Raw genomic sequence first — 18385 nt, 5'->3', positions numbered from 1 at the left:
GTATTCAAGTTGATCATTGGATCACTTGAAAGAGGTTGAGTGCAACCCTTGTCCATTGGGACGCCACAACGTGGAGTAGGCAAGTGTTATACTTGGCCGAACCACGGGATAAACCACCGTGTCTCTTGTGATTGCTTTTCTATGATATCTTGTGTTAACAAGAGCTCGCTTCTTAGCTATACTAACACTTAACCAAGTTTTGTGGCTATAAGTATTTGATTTTTACAGGATCACCTATTCACCCCCCTCTAGGTGCTCTCAATTGGTATCAGAGCCATTCTCTTCACGTAAGGGACTAATCGCCCGAAGAGATGGATCCTAAGGGAAAGGGGATGGTGGTCAATGATAAGGAGAAGGAATCCATCTTCAACGAGCCAAGAGATGACAAGCCCACTGACTCTGGCTCGAGTCTTAAGAAGAAGGACGGGAAGAAGAAGAGGCGCATCAAGAAGATCATCTACTATGACAGCGACGAATCTTCTTCTTCACCAAGAGACGACGACGATGATTCTTCGTTAAAGAAAAGAATGGTTAATCAAAATATTCCTTTGATTACTCTCGCATGCCTTTCAATACTAATGCTCATTTACTTTCAATTCCACTTGGGAAACCTCCACACTTTGATGGAGAAGACTACTCATTTTGGAGTCACAAAATGCGTAGTCACCTATTTTCTCTCCATCCAATTATTTGGGAGGTAGTTGAAAACGGAATGCATTTTGATAGTACTGACAACCCCGTTTTCATTAATGAGCAAATCCATAAGAATGCACAAGGAACCACTGTTTTGCTAGCATCATTGTGCAGGGATGAGTACAACAAGGTGAGCGGCTTGGATAACGCCAAGCAAATCTGGGATACACTCAAGATCTCTCATGTGGGTAATGATGCCACCATGATAACCAAGATGGAGTTGGTGGAAGGTGAACTAGGAAGGTTTGCAATGATCAGGGGAGAGGAGCCAACGCAGACATACAACAGGCTCAAGACCCTGGTCAACAAGATCAGCAGCTATGGAAGCACGAGATGGACGGACCACGACGTCGTCCGACTTATGCTCAGGTCCTTCACAGTTATTGATCCTCATCTTGTAAACCTCATCCATGAAAATCCCAGGTACACAAAGATGACTCCCGAGGAGATCCTTGGGAAGTTTGTGAGCGGGAGGATGATGGTGAAGGAAGCGCGATACGTGGATGACGCTCTCAATGGCCCTCTATCCGTCCACGAGCCTCAACCCATTGCTCTCAAAGCAACAAGCAGCAGGGAGGCGCTACCTAGTAAGGTGGCACAAGTTGAGGCAGCCGGGCTAAACGAGGATGAGATGGCCCTAATCATAAAGCGTTTCAAGACCGCGTTAAAAGGATGCAAGGAGTACCCAAACAAGAACAAGACAAAGGGAAAGCGCTCCTGCTTCAAGTGCGGTAAGACTGGTCACTTTATTGCTAACTGTCCCGATAATGATAGTGACCAGGGACAAGAAAAGAGCGGGAAGAGGGAGAAAAAGAAGTCCTACAAGAAGGCGAAGGGCGAGGCGCACCTTGGAAAAGAATGGGATTCAGATTGCTCTTCTTCCGACTCCGACGACGAAGGACTCGCCGCCTTAGCCTTCAACAAGTCATCTCTCTTCCCTAACGAGCGTCATACTTGCCTCATGGCAAAGGAGAAAAAGGTAAGCGCTCGAGATACCCCTAAGTATACTACTTCAAGTGAAGATGACTCTAGTGATGATGAAGTAGATTACACAAGTTTATTCAAATGTTTAGATAGAACTAAAGTAGATAAAATCAATGAATTGATTGATGCTTTAAATGAAAAGAATAGACTTTTAGAAAAGCAAGAGAATATTTTATATGAAGAGCATGATAAGTTTGTAAGTGTGCAAAAGTATCTTGCTTTAGAAGTTAAAAGAAATGAAATGCTATCTTCGGAATTATCTGCCTGTCATGAAACTATTTCTAGTTTAAGGAGTGTTAATGATGCTAAGTTAGAAATAGCTAATAAATCTAGTTCATGTGTGGAACATGTCGTTATTTGCAATAGATGCAAGGATTTTAATGTTGATGCTTGTAATGAACATTTAATTTCCATTTCTAAATTAAATGATGAAGTGACAAGTCTTAATGCTCAACTTAAAACTTGCAAAAGTGACTTTGATAAATTAAAATTTGCTAGGGATGCCTACACGGTTGGTAGACACCCCTCAATTAAGGATGGGCTTGGCTTTCGAAAGGAAGCCAAGAACTTAACAAGCCAAATGGATCCCATTCCCGCCAAGGAGAAAGGGAAGGCCCCTATGGCTAATAGTGCTCAAAGGAATCATGCTTTCATCTATAGTGATAGAAAATTTTCTAGAAATGCTCATAGGAGTTATTCTTATGATTCACATGCTATGATTGCTTCAAGTTCTTCTTTTGTGCATGGTAGAAATATGCCTAGGAAAAATGTTGTTCCTCATGTGCCTAGGAAAGTATGCAATGAACCCTCTACAATTTACCATGCTTGCAATACTTCTTTTGCAATTTGTTGTAAGAATAAGAAAGTGGTTGCTAGGAAGTTGGGGGCCAAGTGCAAGGGAGACAAGACTTGCATTTGGGTCCCAAAGACTATTGTGACTAACCTTGTAGGACCCAACAAGAGTTGGGTACCTAAAACCCAAGTGTAAATTGTCTTGCAGGTTTATGCATCCGGGGGCTCAAGCTGGATTATCGACAGCGAATGCACAAACCACATGACGGGGGAGAAGACGATGTTCACCTCCTACGTCAAGAACAAGGATTCCTAGGATACGATTATCTTTGGAGATGGGAACCAAGGCAAGGTCAAAGGCTTGGGCAAGATAGCCATCACAAATGAGCACTCTATCTCTAATGTATTTTTAGTAGAGTCGCTAGGCTATAATCTCCTGTCTGTTAGTCAATTGTGTCACATGGGCTACAATTGTTTGTTTATAAATGTTGATGTATCTGTCTTTAGAAGGAGTGATGGTTCATTAGCGTTTAAGGGTGTACTAGATGGCAAACTCTACTTAGTTGATTTTTCGAAAGAGGAGGTCGATCTAGATGCATGCTTAATTGCTAAGACTAGTATGGGCTGGCTGTGGCATCACCGTCTAGCACATGTTGGGATGAAGAACCTTCACAAACTTCTAAAGGGAGAGCATGTGTTAGGACTAACCAATGTATGCTTCGAAAAGGATAGACCTTGTGCAGCTTGTCAGGCAGGAAAACAGGTGGGAAGCACTCATCACAAACAAGAATGTGATGACTACATCAAGACCACTGGAGTTACTACATATGGACCTCTTCGGACCCGTCGCCTACCTTAGCATCGGGGGAAGTAAGTATGGTCTTGTTATTGTTGATGATTTTTCCCGCTTCACTTGGGTATTCTTTTTGCAGGATAAACAGAAACCCATGGGACCCTCAAGCGCTTTCTAAGGCGAGCTCAAAACGAATTTGAGCTCAAGGTGAAAAAGATTAGAAGCGACAACGGGTCCGAGTTCAAGAATCTTCAAGTAGAGGAATATCTTGAGGAGGAAGGGATCAAGCATGAGTTCTCCGGTCCCTACACACCACATCAAAATGGTGTGGTAGAGAGGAAGAACATGACACTTATTGACATGGCGAGGATGATGCTTGGAGAGTTCAAGACGCCCGAGCGGTTTTGGTCGGAAGCTGTGAACACAGCTTGCCACGCCATAAACCGACTCTACCTTCATCGCCTCCTCAAGAAGACCTCGTATGAACTACTGACTGGTAACAAACCCAACGCTTCATGCTTTCGTGTATTTGGGAGTATATGTTACATTCTAGTGAAGAAAGGTAGAAATTCTAAATTTGCTCCCAAAGCTGTAGACGGGTTTTTACTAGGTTATGACTCAAATACAAAGGCGTATAGAGTCTTCAACAAATCATCGGGTTTGATTGAAGTCTCTAGCGACGTTGTATTTGATGAGACTAATGGCTCTCCAAGAGAGCAAGTTGATCTTGATGATGTAGTTGAAGATGATGTTCCAACGGCCGCAATACGCACCATGGCGATTGGAGATGTGCGACCACAGGAACAACAAGAACAAGATCAACCTTCTTCCTCAACCATGGTGCATCCCCCAACTCAAGATGATGAACAGGTTCCTCAAGAAGAGGCGTGTGATCAAGGGGGAGCACAAGAAGAACAAGTTATGGAGGAAGAAGCACCACTGGCCCCTCCAACTCAAGTTCGAGCGACGATTCAAAGGAATCATCCCGTCGACCAGATTTTGGGTGATATAAGCAAGGGAGTAACCACTCGCTCTAGATTAGCTAATTTTTGTGAACATTACTCGTTTGTCTCTTCTATTGAGCTTTTCAGGGTAGAAGAGGCCTTGCTAGATCCGGACTAGGTGTTGTCCATGCAGGAAGAGCTCAACAATTTCAAGCGAAACAAAGTTTGGACCCTGGTGCCACGTCTAAAGCAAAACGTTGTGGGCACCAAGTGGGTGTTCCGCAACAAGCAAGACGAGCACGGGGTGGTGACAAGAAACAAGGCTCGATTTGTGGCAAAAGGTTATGCCCAAGTCGCAGGTTTGGATTTCGAGGAAACTTTTGCTCCTGTGGCTAGGCTAGAGTCCATTAGAATATTATTAGCCTATGCCGCTCACCACTCTTTCAGGTTGTTCCAAATGGATGTGAAGAGCGCTTTCCTCAATGGGCCAATCAAGGAGGAGGTGTACGTGGAGCAACCCCCTGGCTTTGAGGATGAACGATATCCCGACCATGTGTGTAAGCTCTCTAAGGCACTCTATGGACTTAAGCAAGCCCCAAGAGCATGGTATGAATGCCTTAGAGATTTTCTAATTGCTAATGCTTTCAAGGTTGGGAAATCCGATCCAACTCTTTTCACTAAGACTTGTGATGGTGACCTATTTGTGTGTCAAATTTATGTCGATGACATAATATTTGGTTCCACTAATCAAAAGTCTTGTGAGGAGTTTAGCAGGGTGATGACTCAAAAATTTGAGATGTCAATGATGGGCGAGTTGAACTACTTCCTCGGGTTCCAAGTGAAGCAACTCAAGGACGGCACCTTCATCTCACAAACGAAGTATACGCAAGATCTTCTCAAGCGGTTTGGGATGAAGGACGCCAAGCCCGCAAAGACAACAATGGGATCCGACGGACACGTCGACCTCAACAAAGGAGGTAAGTCCGTTGATCAAAAGGCATACCGGTCTATGATAGGGTCTTTACTTTATTTATGTGCTAGTAGACCGGATATTATGCTAAGCGTATGCATGTGTGCTAGATTTCAATCTGACCCAAGGGAGTGTCACCTTGTGGCCGTTAAGCGAATTCTTAGATATTTAGTTGCTATGCCTTGCTTCGGGATCTGGTATCCAAAGGGGTCTACCTTTGACTTGATTGGATACTCAGACTCCGATTATGCTGGATGCAAGGTTGATAGGAAGAGTACATCAGGGACGTGCCAATTCCTAGGAAGGTCCCTGGTGTCTTGGAGTTCTAAGAAACAAACTTCTGTTGCCTTATCCACCACTGAGGCCGAGTATGTTGCCACAGGACAGTGTTGCGCGTAACTACTTTGGATGAAGCAAACCCTCCGGGACTTTGGCTACAATCTGAGCAAAGTCCCACTCCTATGTGACAATGAGAGTGCAATCCGCATGGCGGACAATCCTGTTGAACATAGCCGCACTAAGCACATAGACATCCGGCATCACTTTTTGAGAGACCACCAGCAAAAGGGAGATATCAAAGTGTTTTATGTTAGCACCAAGAACCAGCTAGCCGATATCTTTACCAAGCCGTTAGATGAGAAGACCTTTTGCACGATGCGTAGTGAGTTAAATGTCTTAGATTCGCGTAACTTGGATTGATCTATAGCATACATGTGTTTTATGTCTTTGATCATGTTACCTTATGCATTTATATGATTTATTTCTTATTTATGGTGCTCAAGTTGTGCAAGAAATCCCCGGACCTCACAAGTCCATGTGTGAGTGATGCACATATTTAGGGGGAGATGTGCTACAACTTGACCCCTTGAGACTAACCATGTGTTTGAGTTTACTTGATTTAGTCTCAAGAGTGAATTGAAAGGGAAAGGTGAACTTGGACCATGCAATACTTCCACTGCACTCCAATGTGAGGGTAATTAACTCCAAGTTCATATATATGCTCGTATTTCCTTTTTACTCTTAATTGACAATTTTGGTGAGGCAATGGGGTTAAAAGGGCCAAAAATGATCCCGTTTTGGTGCTTAATGCCAAAGGGGGAGAAATTAAGGCCAAAGCAAATGGATCAGCTACCACTTGAGAATTTTGAAAATAGTACAGTTAGAACTTTTGATTTGTCAAAATACTCTTATTGTCAAAATTTGGTCTCTTGTGGGGAGAATGTTTGATTATGGGAAAAAGGGGGAGTTTTTGGCTCCTAATCATTTTTACTCTTGGATTATCTCTCTTTGTGCCCAAACAAGTGTGTTTGACTTAGAGATAGGAAAATGAATTTGATTTGCAAAAACAAACCAAGTGGTGGCAAAGAACGATCCAAATATGTCAAATCTTGTCAAAGACTATTTTTGTTCTCAATTTCATTGATGTTGCACTTCTATTTGTTGCTTTTTGATGTGTTGCCATAAATCACCAAAAATGGGGAGATTGAAAGGGAAATGTGCCCTTGGGCCATTTCTAGTATATTTTGGTGATTAAGTGTCCAACACATATTAAGTGGGTTATTATATGCCAAATGATGAATGAAGTGCAAATCAACAAGAAGGTATGTTTCTAGACTTAGTTCATTTGTTTTGGGTACTAATGAAGTTACCTATGTGCTAGAAACAGGAAAAGAAAAAGATTGGAAGAGAGTGCCTGTGTGCAGCCAAGACTCAGCACAGTCTGGCACACCGGACTATCCGGTGGTGCACCGGACAGTGTCCGGTGCGCCAGGCTGGTCTCCGACGAACTGGCCACTCTCGGGAAAACTTCGGCGGTGAGCCAACGGCCGCCAGCGCAACGGTCGACCGCCAAATCCGCGGGCGACGCGTGGCTCGCTCCAACGGTCGGCAGGGGGCACCGGACTGTCCGGTGCGCCAACTGTCACCAATCTGCAACAGTCGATTTGGAAGGGAATCGGGCACCGGACATGAACAGTAGTTGTCCGGTGGCACACCAGACTGTCCGGTGCGCCACCCGACAGAAGGCAACTTTGGCCTTCCAAGATTGCCTCCAATGGCTCCTAGCTACCTTGGGGCTATAAAAGGGACCCCTAGGTGCATGGAGGAGACACCCAAGCATTCCTTGATCATTCTAAGACACCAAGACTCCATTCTCACGCATTCGATTCTTTGAGATAGTGACTTGAGCTTCATTTGAGTAGAGAAATCCTCGCGTTGTGTTTTGAGCTCAAGTTGTGGCTTGTGTGCGTGATTGTGATCGTTGTTTTGAGTCTTGTGTGTGTTGCTCTCCCCTCCCTTACTTCTGTGCTTCTTTGTGATCATCAATTGTAAGGGCGAGAGGCTCCAAGTTGTGGAGATTCCTCGCGAACGGGAGAAAGCATAAGAAAGGAAAACCCGTGGTATTCAAGTTGATCATTGGATCACTTGAAAGGGGTTGAGTGCAACCCTCGTCCATTGGGACGCCACAACGTGGAGTAGGCAAGTGTTATACTTGGCCGAACCACGGGATAAACCACCGTGTCTCTTGTGATTGCTTTTCTGTGATATCTTTTGTTAACAAGAGCTCGCTTCTTAGCTATACTAACACTTAACCAAGTTTTGTGGATATAAGTATTTGATTTTTACAGGATCACCTATTCACCCCCCTCTAGGTGCTCTCACTCTCACAAGCCAAAGCTCTTTGATGTAATTGTGCTAGCATAAAGAACTGCATACCTTCTAATCTTTATTTTAAATAATATCGTAGTCCATTGAAGGCTAATCTGCTAGCTGTTTTTTCGCTAATTGTATTTGGAAGCATCGGTTTCTTGTATCCCGGAACCTCCGGATGTATTCATTAACCGATTCGTCCTTCCCCTGCCGCAGGGCCACTAGGTCTACCAAATCTAATTCATAATCACCGGAAAAGAAATGATCATGGAATTTTTGTTCTAACTCACCCCATGATAAAATAGAATTAGGAGGTAAAGTGGCGTACCATGCGAACGCGATTCCTGTTAAAGACAATGAAGATAAACGCACGCGGAATGCTTCTGTGTCGGCCAATTCTCCTAATTGTGCTAGAATGTGTTCACGCGTGGTTTTTCCTTGGTCACCCAAAAAATTTGCAAATCCGGGTATCCTGGTTCCCTGTGGGTATGGGTGATGATCAAATCGGCTGTCATAAGGTTTCTGATATGATTGCCCTATAGGGACCATGCTTACCCCGAGCTTATCTCGGAACGCCCTAGCTATTTCTTCCCTTACTTTATCAATGGCAGCTGATGCGAGACCACTGGCCCTCTAGTCAAACATTGGTGGGGCTGGCTGGATATTAGCATGTTGTCTTTCCCCCACTGGTTTGAGTTATGTGGTACATTACTATTCGCCCTACATGGTTCATAGGATTGACTGTTCCTCTCCGGCCTTCTAGGTGGGACCAGAAAGTACTCGCTCCCATGGGCCTGAGACTCCGTATTAATGTGCTGGTGCATTGTATAGTGTGATGGGAGGGACAGTTGAGGATTCAGGTAACAATCCTCCTCAAAAAACTCTGCGCCGGACCGTCCGCTTGGATATGCGGATCGTCCGGCGATATGCGCGGACTGTCCGGGTATGTGCCCGGACCGTCCGTGATTATACGCAGACCGTCTGTTGCTCTATGCGGACGGTCCGACTGGGTAATTTTGATTCTATGCAGTACGTTGTGGCTCGGGCGCATGTCTCAGTAATTCATTAAAAATGGGCCCGGCCGGTGCTGGCCCAGACGGTCCGTGCTCACGTGCGGATGGTCCAGTCATGTGCAGATCGACTAATTTATTGCCGATGTGCGTAGGAGGTTGTGGTTGCCCAGGACATGTATCTATCGGCATCCCATAAAGGGGTTGTAACTGGTCATGACAACTTGTAGCCAATGAATTACGCATGTTTTCCCCCCAATTCAACCTCGTGTGAAGGAAAATTTGCGACCGTAGATTTATCAAATGCACGTTCTAGCCTCCTATAATCATGTTGCATATCCCCTATGATATTTTGCATTTGTTCTCGTTGTTCATCTACATAATTCTTAAGAGATTGTAGCTCGTTTGTGTTACTTACATTGGGGATGTCTGGTGTGGGTCGGAGCGAAGCCGGATCCGTCGCCCGTTGCCGAACGACTTTATTGTTCCTGTCCACCTTGAAGTTGGCCAGGAACTTCGCCTTTGCCTCTTGAATCAGCAGCTCCTTGTGCTCCTCGAACTGGAGCTGTTCGTCAGCCGGCAAGGTTTCCCAAGTCGGCTCTATAATGTTGCTGGGGAAGACTTCAGAGCTATCTCTTGAACGGCCATTGAGGGCCGATTTGATAGGTCTTATATATGTTGTCCCCAGTGGAGTCGCCAAAAGTATGTTGGTGCCTTTTTCGGGCGCCAATCACTACATAAGAACCACGGCGGTGCTCTCTGCATAAAGGCGGATTGTCCGCGGCCAGAGGCTGTACGGTGCGTGACCTGGCGCGGGGCTAGGGTTTCTTGCCTGATGGACAGACGGTTAGCGCGTGCGCAGTGGCGGCGAAGGTCGTCAGCAGCGCCTGGATTTCGCTCCCAGGAGGGACCCCGTCGGGGAGGAGAGATCCTAGGTGTTGTCTAGGCTCGGGAGGCCGACCTAGACTCCTCTGATCGACGTAGAGTCGAAGAGAAGCGGTGAATTTGGGGATTGGAGAGCTAAACTAGACTAGACTAGAACTACTCCTAATTGTACAGGAAATAAATGCGAGATGAACTATTTATGGATTCGATCGATTGATTAAATCGGCCGTATTCCTCTGTTTTTATAGAGGGGGGTTGGACCTGTTACCAACAAAATCCCGAGCTAGTCCCGTGATTTTTGTCAACAAACACAGCAAGAAACTTGGAACCCTAATCTGTTCTGCACGCGCGTGGACCGTCCGGCCTCAGGGTCGGACCATCCGGTGCTCTTTTTGGTGCCCAACAGTAAGTTTACTTTGCGGCTTTATATAGGGGTTGAGGTTTTTGCAGCAATGAACTGAGACTAGAGGCTTTAGTATTTGTCTTATTGTTGCAATGAATGGGACTAGAACTTTAGTATTTCTCTTTGCGTAAAGGACGTTGTTTTACTGTAAAGAGTGAAAGACATAAAAAATAGTTGTTACACCCAAAAAATTCAGACCCACCCATGCTAGGACTCTTAGATTACTTGATAACTTCAAATCTAATGGTCCATGTTAATCTAGTTATGGGCCATACATGGTGGTGGTATGGTTGTCTCTAGCGGTATCCCTTGTATCACTCGTCTATATCTATCCTTTATAAATTCCTTTAATTTTTTTTCTCATTCTTCTTGAATTGCCTATATCTATATCTCGTTCTTTATACGTCAAAGATTTATATTAGGGACATATTTGGCTCTAGTTATTATACATATATGTATTTTTTTATACCCTCAAATGTTTTATACATGTTTACTTTTGTTCAATGCATTGTCTAAAGTATAAAAATAGATAGAGTTGCGTATCTTGAAATGGCATTGGGAATTTTGATTTATACTTTTTGTTTGAGTCCTTGGTGAACCTCTTAAGATGGAAATAGTTTCTAGTTTTATGGTAGTTGTTTGGGTGATACACACTATGTCCCTCCCATAATTTTCTGGTACTCATTATGTTCAACATTTGTTGTGAGTTGATGATCCATATTTTTTCTCTTATCCTTATCATTACCCAACTCATCCTCATGTTTTTTTCTATCCTCGCTTTATTTAGACGAGGACATGCATTGAATGATCTCTTCACTTATAGCGTATTTGTTTGCAGCTTAAAATAGAGAGGCAAGAGTGGTGGGGTGTCATCGTACAAGCTTCCGAGATAGCTCCTGAGACCCTTGCGGAAGACATAGATATCTATTTTTTGGGCATGCTAGATATGTCATCTTTCACATTGTGCCACCTCTTAATATAATTACGTAGTGACTCATCCTCCTTTTGAACATACTGAAGTTATTGATAGATTGTCATTTCAAATCCTCCCATGAGTTAACAGAATTTGTAGGAAGACTGAATAGCCACTTCCTCACAGTAGTGCCAAGATATATGGGTAGATAGTTAGCCAAAACAGAAGAGTACCCCCTACTACTGTAATATCCAACTGGTAGATCCTGAGCCACACTGATGGATTGGTAGGACCATCATATGACTCAACCGGATTAGGCTTAAAATTCTTTTTGCCAACTGACTCTACTCAGGTGACCTGTGAATTAGTTAATAATAGAAACTAAGAGGCCTTCATGAGCCTGATTCTGCTAGACTCGGTCATAGTTTGAGTCTTCACGTTTAGCTTCATATCCACCATATTTCAGATCTTGATGCTTGGAATTGTCTTGGTTCTATTGCCGATGATGTTGGCCCAACTCGGCACAATGGTTCTCATCATGTGGAAGAGTTTGACCTCGGTCCTAAGTAGGCCAAGTCCCTAGCCGAGCCCCATTATGGCGATTGTGTGTGGTAGGAACTGGGCACTTAGTTTGTGAATGACTCTAGCTTCCCTATGAAAGATTTGGCTCATTCCGAGTTGGTTCAACCACTAGCTCGAGTTGGCCAAGGCTAAACGATGATGCAACTGGATCCTCGACACACATGGCCGCATTGGCTAACATGTTATTGATGCAATTCAGGTTCTTATGTGCTTGCGTGTTGTCCTTGGGTAGAAATGGTGTGATTTGGTCAAACATTAGCTTTGACACAATGTTTTATGTCGATGGTGTATAAATCAATTAGCCACAAAAGTCCACCTAAATCTGGTCATGAACTGATCTACCATGCACTCTCAAGTCTTTATGACTCCTTTAGTTCCTAGTTACATTGTCTTCTTTAGGGTGAGAATGATGGTCCTCCTGATGTCCTTTCATTGACTTGGCTATGAACACGAAGCGCTCTTCAAGTAAATCTTATGAGTCTAAGTCCGAGCCCAAGTCCGAGTTTGGGTCGGATCAGTAATTTGAGTTGAATTCGGGTCTGAGTCTGAGTTAAGGTCGAAGTTGGGTCCAAGTCCGAGTCGATGTCATAAGATTGGATTGACCTGAACTCATTGAGATGAGATCGAAGCTTCATGATCTTTATCTTGTAGTTTCAAAACCGCTGGAAAATCTAGGACGCGCCTAAGAAATCTGAGTGAGTCGGTGACGAATCGCAAGATACTGAGGATGAATTCTTCCCCCGATGTGAAACCTATGGCTATCATGAACTCTCTGTTGATTTTTGCGTCTTCTCCTACCTGACACACCAAATGTCAAATATTGTTTGATAATACATTTATGGGATAGGTCACATGATCAAAAGCTAAAGACAAAGGCACGGGAGACAGAAAGATTTGTATATGTTCGGGATCTCGATGTGAGATAATACCCTATGTCCTATTTGTGGTGGTGTCTATTGCTATGCAATATGATCTACTAATCACTACCGGAATCAGCTACTTTGCCGTGTGTCTCAGACACACGGCAAAGGCTATTTTACACTCGGCAAAGGCTTTGCCGAGTATAACACTCGGCAAAGAACGCTCGGCGAACTGTACATCGGCAGCGGTCTCTTTGCCGAGTACTTTTTGTCGGGCACTCGGCAAAGAATTTGCCGAGTGTCGTTGACACTCGGCAAAGAAAAGTCACCGTCACGGCGCCAAGTGACAGTGACGGATCCTTTGCCGAGTGCCTTCTATGGCACTCGGCAAAGAGGCAATTTTGCCGAGTGCCTGCTACCATGGCCCTCGGCAAAGACGGGTCCAGTGGGCCCCACCGCCAGTCCCTGTGCCGAGAGCTCTCGTAGGCACTCAGCAAAGGAGGACTCTTTGCCGAGTGTCTAGTGGACCGGCACTCGGCAAAGAGTCCTCCAGTGGGCCCCTTTGCCAGTCCCTTTGCCGAGTGCCTTGGCAACATCACTCGGCAAAGATGGCTTTATCTGTTCCCAGGTTTCCTTCTTTGCCGAGTGCCATGGTCAGCACTCGGCAAAGATGGCTTTACCGGTTCCCAGGTTTCCTTCTTTGCCGAGTGCCATGGTCATAGCACTCAGCAAAGCGACCCTTTGCCGAGTGTTACACTCGGCAAAGTGACCAGGATGTCCCTTTTTTATTTGTTTTTGCTGTTCTATCCAAACAAACAAAAGATATATATCATTCACATCACATTATATATCAATCGCATCACAGAATGAACACATTTATCATCAACACCATATATATCACAAAGTCTCACTAAAGTCTCACAAATATAAGTCAGGATCATCACAAAACAGATATAAGTCTGGATCATCACTAACATCACCAAGTATCTCACAAGACAAAGTCTAACTAACATCACCAACACTCACAAAGGTAAGTCTGGATCATCACAAAACAGATCATCAACGAGGTGGGCATCTGGACTGGTTCGGCGAAGGGCTGGACGAAGCATGAGGGTTGTTCGACGCCGCCGATTGACCCTGCACAGAGAAGAGATTGTATGTGTGAGAACATATGAATATATATCATGCAGTACTAAAATTTTGATACTCACAGGAGTAATGAACTCTGGAGGGTCAGCTGCAGGGAACAACGGAGGTGGTGGAGCATGACCCTGTGCGGCGCCAAGGCTCTGCATGTACGCGATCATCTCCGCCATCCTCTTCTCCAGCTCCTCACGTTGCCTCCTCTCATCATCTAGCTGAGTCTGTAATATTTCTCCCTAATGTTACAATAATGCAAAAAGAAGATATATAATAATCAATGAACGATGAATAGATAAGGAATAACCTGGAGTTGCTGGATACGATGATGTGAGCTGTCCTGCCGAGGTCGTATGGCTGGGCTCGCGCTCGTGCTCCTTGCTCGCACCTGAGAGAGAGTGGGAGTGGAGGACGAGGCGATTGCCCCGTCGGCAATCCAGTACCGCCCATGCCTCTTGCCTCCTCCGACCCTCATGAGGACATCTCCGTCGATGTCCTCGGTCCTCGGATCGTAATCTGGCTCATGGACCTCCTTGGCCATGGCGGTGTACTCACTGAGGCGGCTGTGGATGGCGGGGTTGGTGTACGCCTCGGGCCCGTCATCTGGGTTGTAGGTGACGTCGGACGTCGCCTTCCCCTTGTGGGCCATAGCATATGCCGAGAACGTGGAGCAAGGCGCGCCACCATGTGCCGCCGACTGCGAGAAAACCAACGAGATGGTTAGAAATCATGTCTAATCGAAAGTTATATACCTAAATAAAAAAGAGCGCGTACCCATGCTTCCGCGTATTTGCCCAGGCTGCGGCTGCCTTGATGGTGGGAGGGACCTTGCATCAGCAAACACCGTGGACAATCATAGAGTTTCTATGTAGTTCTCTTAGGTTTCTACACATTGTGTCTCACAACTTTCTCCAAACATTCTACAATTTTTATCACAGCCTGTACATATGATATCATGACACGTGGACAAGTTTCATGATTTTCTGAATTTGTTTGTGTTTTATACAATTTTTAAACATGTGGATGGCAAGTTCACGACCATGTTTAGTGAGCATGTTGCTCGAAGTTTCCGGTACGCTCCTGGAATCGGTCGTAACTTATGGTAAGTAACATGAATATCATTTTTGCATGCATGATTTTCCAAGTTTCGAGTGACCTACAGTTCAAATCTGAATTTTGCGAAGAAATTCAAATAAACGAACTAAATCTACTAACGATGGAAAACTCTGTTATAATTGTCCACAAATGATACATGTAGGTCTACATAGTGTAGAAACATACCACAAAAAGTTTGGGAGACAAAATCAAAAAAATACAAATATACTTTGCCGAGTGTCTAGAGAAGACACTCGGCAAAGAGTCTTTTGCCGAGTGCCCAATATGTGGCACTCGGCAAAGAAGCCTCTTTGCCGAGTGCCAGCAGTTGGCTCTCGGCAAAGACTGACGGTCGTCAGCTTTGGGACGGCCGCTGACGGACCTTTGCCGAGAGCCCCCTTTGCCGAGTGTTTGACACTCGGCAAACTTGTCTTTGCCGAGAGCCCCCTGTGCCGAGTGTTCAGCACTCGTTAAAGGGGCTCTTTGCCGAGAGCCTAACTTTACCGAGTGCGGCACTCGGCAAAGCCTTCTTTGCCGAGTGCCCGACAAAAGGCACTCGACAAAGAATACAACACTCGGCAAAGCCTGCGATTCCGGTAGTGAATATGCCAATCTACCCTCATGGAGCTCCTCTAATCCTTCTTTTATATTCCAAGGAGATGACTTACATGCTAGGTACTGAGTCAGTTACATAATTAGGGTCATAACTGAGTCAAGTTTGAGTTAGTTGCAAGTCAAACTTGTTATTTACAAGTGTTTCTTTTTTATTTTTAGGATTTTTCCATATCTTCTAAGATCTTCACCGTATTTTCTATTCTAATAAGATCTTTGTCATATTTGTGCTTCTAGAATCCTTGTGTTGGTAGGCTTCCTCTTGGTTTTGATGTTCAAATCCCTAGCCTCTCGGTTTAGTCCATGGACACTCCTCTATAGGCTCTTCTCCATAAAGCTTGATATGGATATCCATGGTGTAAATATTGATATTGACATATTATTTTAGAGGCGCGATTGTTGAAAATATGACCATTTGTTGTATTGTTTAAATGTCGTTGAGATTGAGTTTCATACGATGAGGCTAAAGTTTTCACATGTGAGGATTTAACACCAGGTTATTGTGCATAAAAACCAAGAAACATTGAGAGAAGTGAAATACTACATATGATTGTTGTGATGCTAATTTGATGGTTCTCTAATAAGGTTCCTTAAAATAGTGACCTAAAAACTAAATACTACATCATTTAAATTGTTTAGGATATTAAAAGCAAATTGAGCTCCGTCTAACAGTTAAGCCATAAATCATATATTGTAGAAAATGAATTACATTATTAGAAAAGAAAATATTAAGAATGATATAGAAAATAAAGAGATTGGCACTAATCTGATGTGTAATATATTTAGATCACTTCACGGTATGCATATATTTTACGGGTTTTTACATGTTGCACCTCCTCAACAAATCAAACGGTCTGAAGAGAGAGAGAGAGAAGTGCGTAGTTTAGGGTTTGCTGACGGTGTACGTATGGCATGTGCTAGAGAATCGAAGCTTGCGTCAGGCCGGAGTCACCGTCGTTCTTGCGTTGTGTTGTGCCCTTTCCTTGGCTGATGCGTAGTACCTAACTTTGCGTTCAGCCGGAGCGATCGACGCCGGTTGCCTTTGTCTCACACAAGGAACATCGCTTCATATGCGGCCCCGCGCCCCGGCCCTATACACATGCATATATCGCCTGGCGGCAGTGCCTATGCATGTGCACGCACGGCAAACGTACTACTTGTCCGACATCGATCCAACCGTCATAAATCGAGCGGGACTCCATGGGCCAAGGAGCTGCCAAGGCGAAGCAAGGTACACCCTATCGATTATGTGCCAATGAAGCTCGAGTACCATACGAATGACAAAAAAAAAAATTACTTGTCGCTCGCTCTCTGAATAATGGCAGCGGCGGCGGCGGTTGAGGAGGCAGTGCAGAAAAGCCCCGAGAAGAAGAATGACGGGAAGAAGGCGCTCAAATCCAGCGACGCAGACGCGCTCATTGAGTTCATGAGGAAGAACTACGACAGCAAGGTGAAGGATGTGAAGGAGTTCGATGACTTCTACCACGCCATTTACGAGCTCATCGAGTAAGTTCATGCATGACGTACGATGACACACGCGTGTCCTCTCTCGACTCTCAAGACTCAACTCAATGGACAAGAATTAATCCTGAATTCTTGTTGCATTATTTATCTCTCCCGAATTGTCCAGGAAATTTTGCGAGGAACGTGGGCAGCTGCAGTACAGGATACCACCCAAGGACGAGCTCAAGGAAAAGTACGAGGTGAGGGGGGTGCTTGCTTCATTCTCTACTCTGTTTTTCTTGTGTTCAATCAAGAGTACAAGTATCTCTCTCTCTCTCTCTCTTTCGGCGGACTTGTCATCCAGTTTCCTCTCGTTCTCTGCTTCTTCTAACCCGATATATATGATCGAGCGTGCGCAGAGGTTCCACACGGGGAAGGGGCGGAACGTGACGGCGCAGGAGTTCGAGAGCATCGCCAGGGCCATCCTCAAGATAGACAGCTTCACGTTCGGCAAGGCGGCCATTGACATCCTCGTCGTCCTCTTCGGCGTGCCCGTGTGCGCGCTCCTCACCAAGAGGATCGTCCCGGGCCTCAACGCCATATCCGACGACATCGTCATCCCGGCAGCCACCTCCGGCGCCGTCGTCTACCTCGCCAAGTCCAACAAGCTCTAAATAATAATAATAATGTAACCCCCACCAAAACAAATTAAGTTGTGTATATTATTACATATATATATCGTCCACTTGCTTTCCAGAAAGTAATTTCATCTATTTTACCGGAATAAATGCCAGTGAGCTGTGAGTCTGTGCCCTGCTTGGCTTGATCGCGTCCAGAATTGTAAAAACGACTTAAAAAGAGTTAATTCGATCATGACATATTATAATTGTTCGGTTTGTGAGAATTACAACCTTTTTGCTCTTGGAGGTCGAGCTTTTTTATTAGAGTTACAACTCTCACGTTACTCCATAATTTTGACGTATGCATGATACACACCTTTTTTTATAATACGAGTGAAAGTATCCGTACGGTGCGACAGTTTTTATGTATCACATAGTTATACCTTATTTAAATACAATAGTTGTTCAAGCATGTTACAAACCTTTACAACAATACTAACCATGAAGAGTTGATATATTTCAGTATCATTCATTTTTAAATATTAAGTCAAAAAGTGGAAGTGCTCGTTTGGTGTCGCGACGGTTTTTATACATCACATAGTCTGCACTTGATTATAAATGAAAAGAGGTTCTCATATTGTTAGTCTAATAAAGCACATGTACAAGCAATCGGCAACATAAACTTGGTACCTGTGAAGCTATCCCATCACTTAATACCTAGCTACCTGAATCAAACTGGGATAATCGTCAATTGTACAAGAATGGTATATAAAATTAAAGAATAACATGTTAATTTTCAAATACAAAACTGACGGTAAACTCAATTACTTCTCAGCCTTCTCAGCCTTCTGCGTTGCTGTCTAGTACATGTACATAAATCAAGAAAAACTCGGGAGCCTTTTTAGGGCTAGTTTGGGAACCCCATTATCCTAAAGGATTTTCATTTTCCCAAGGAAAATGTTTTCCCTTGGAAAAATAAGAATCCATTGGAAAAATG

The 18385-nt window shown here is 44.3% G+C and overlaps 1 protein-coding gene across 1 annotated transcript; it reads left to right on the top strand.

Moving 5' to 3' along the window:
* The first annotated feature begins 16426 nt into the window (after positions 1 to 16426).
* On the top strand, positions 16427 to 17654 carry LOC100276236 (uncharacterized). Its single transcript, NM_001371539.1, has 4 exons — positions 16427 to 16556; positions 16651 to 16831; positions 16956 to 17028; positions 17188 to 17654. Exons 1-4 carry the CDS (start codon positions 16526 to 16528, stop codon positions 17440 to 17442), a joined length of 540 nt encoding a protein of 179 aa, NP_001358468.1. The 5' UTR covers positions 16427 to 16525; the 3' UTR covers positions 17443 to 17654.
* Positions 17655 to 18385: the final 731 nt, after the last annotated feature.

This window comes from Zea mays, chromosome 8 (genome assembly GCF_902167145.1).
Source record: "Zea mays cultivar B73 chromosome 8, Zm-B73-REFERENCE-NAM-5.0, whole genome shotgun sequence".
Classification (NCBI taxonomy): Eukaryota; Viridiplantae; Streptophyta; class Magnoliopsida; order Poales; family Poaceae; genus Zea; species Zea mays.
This window is presented reverse-complemented; position numbering and strand designations above follow the sequence as displayed.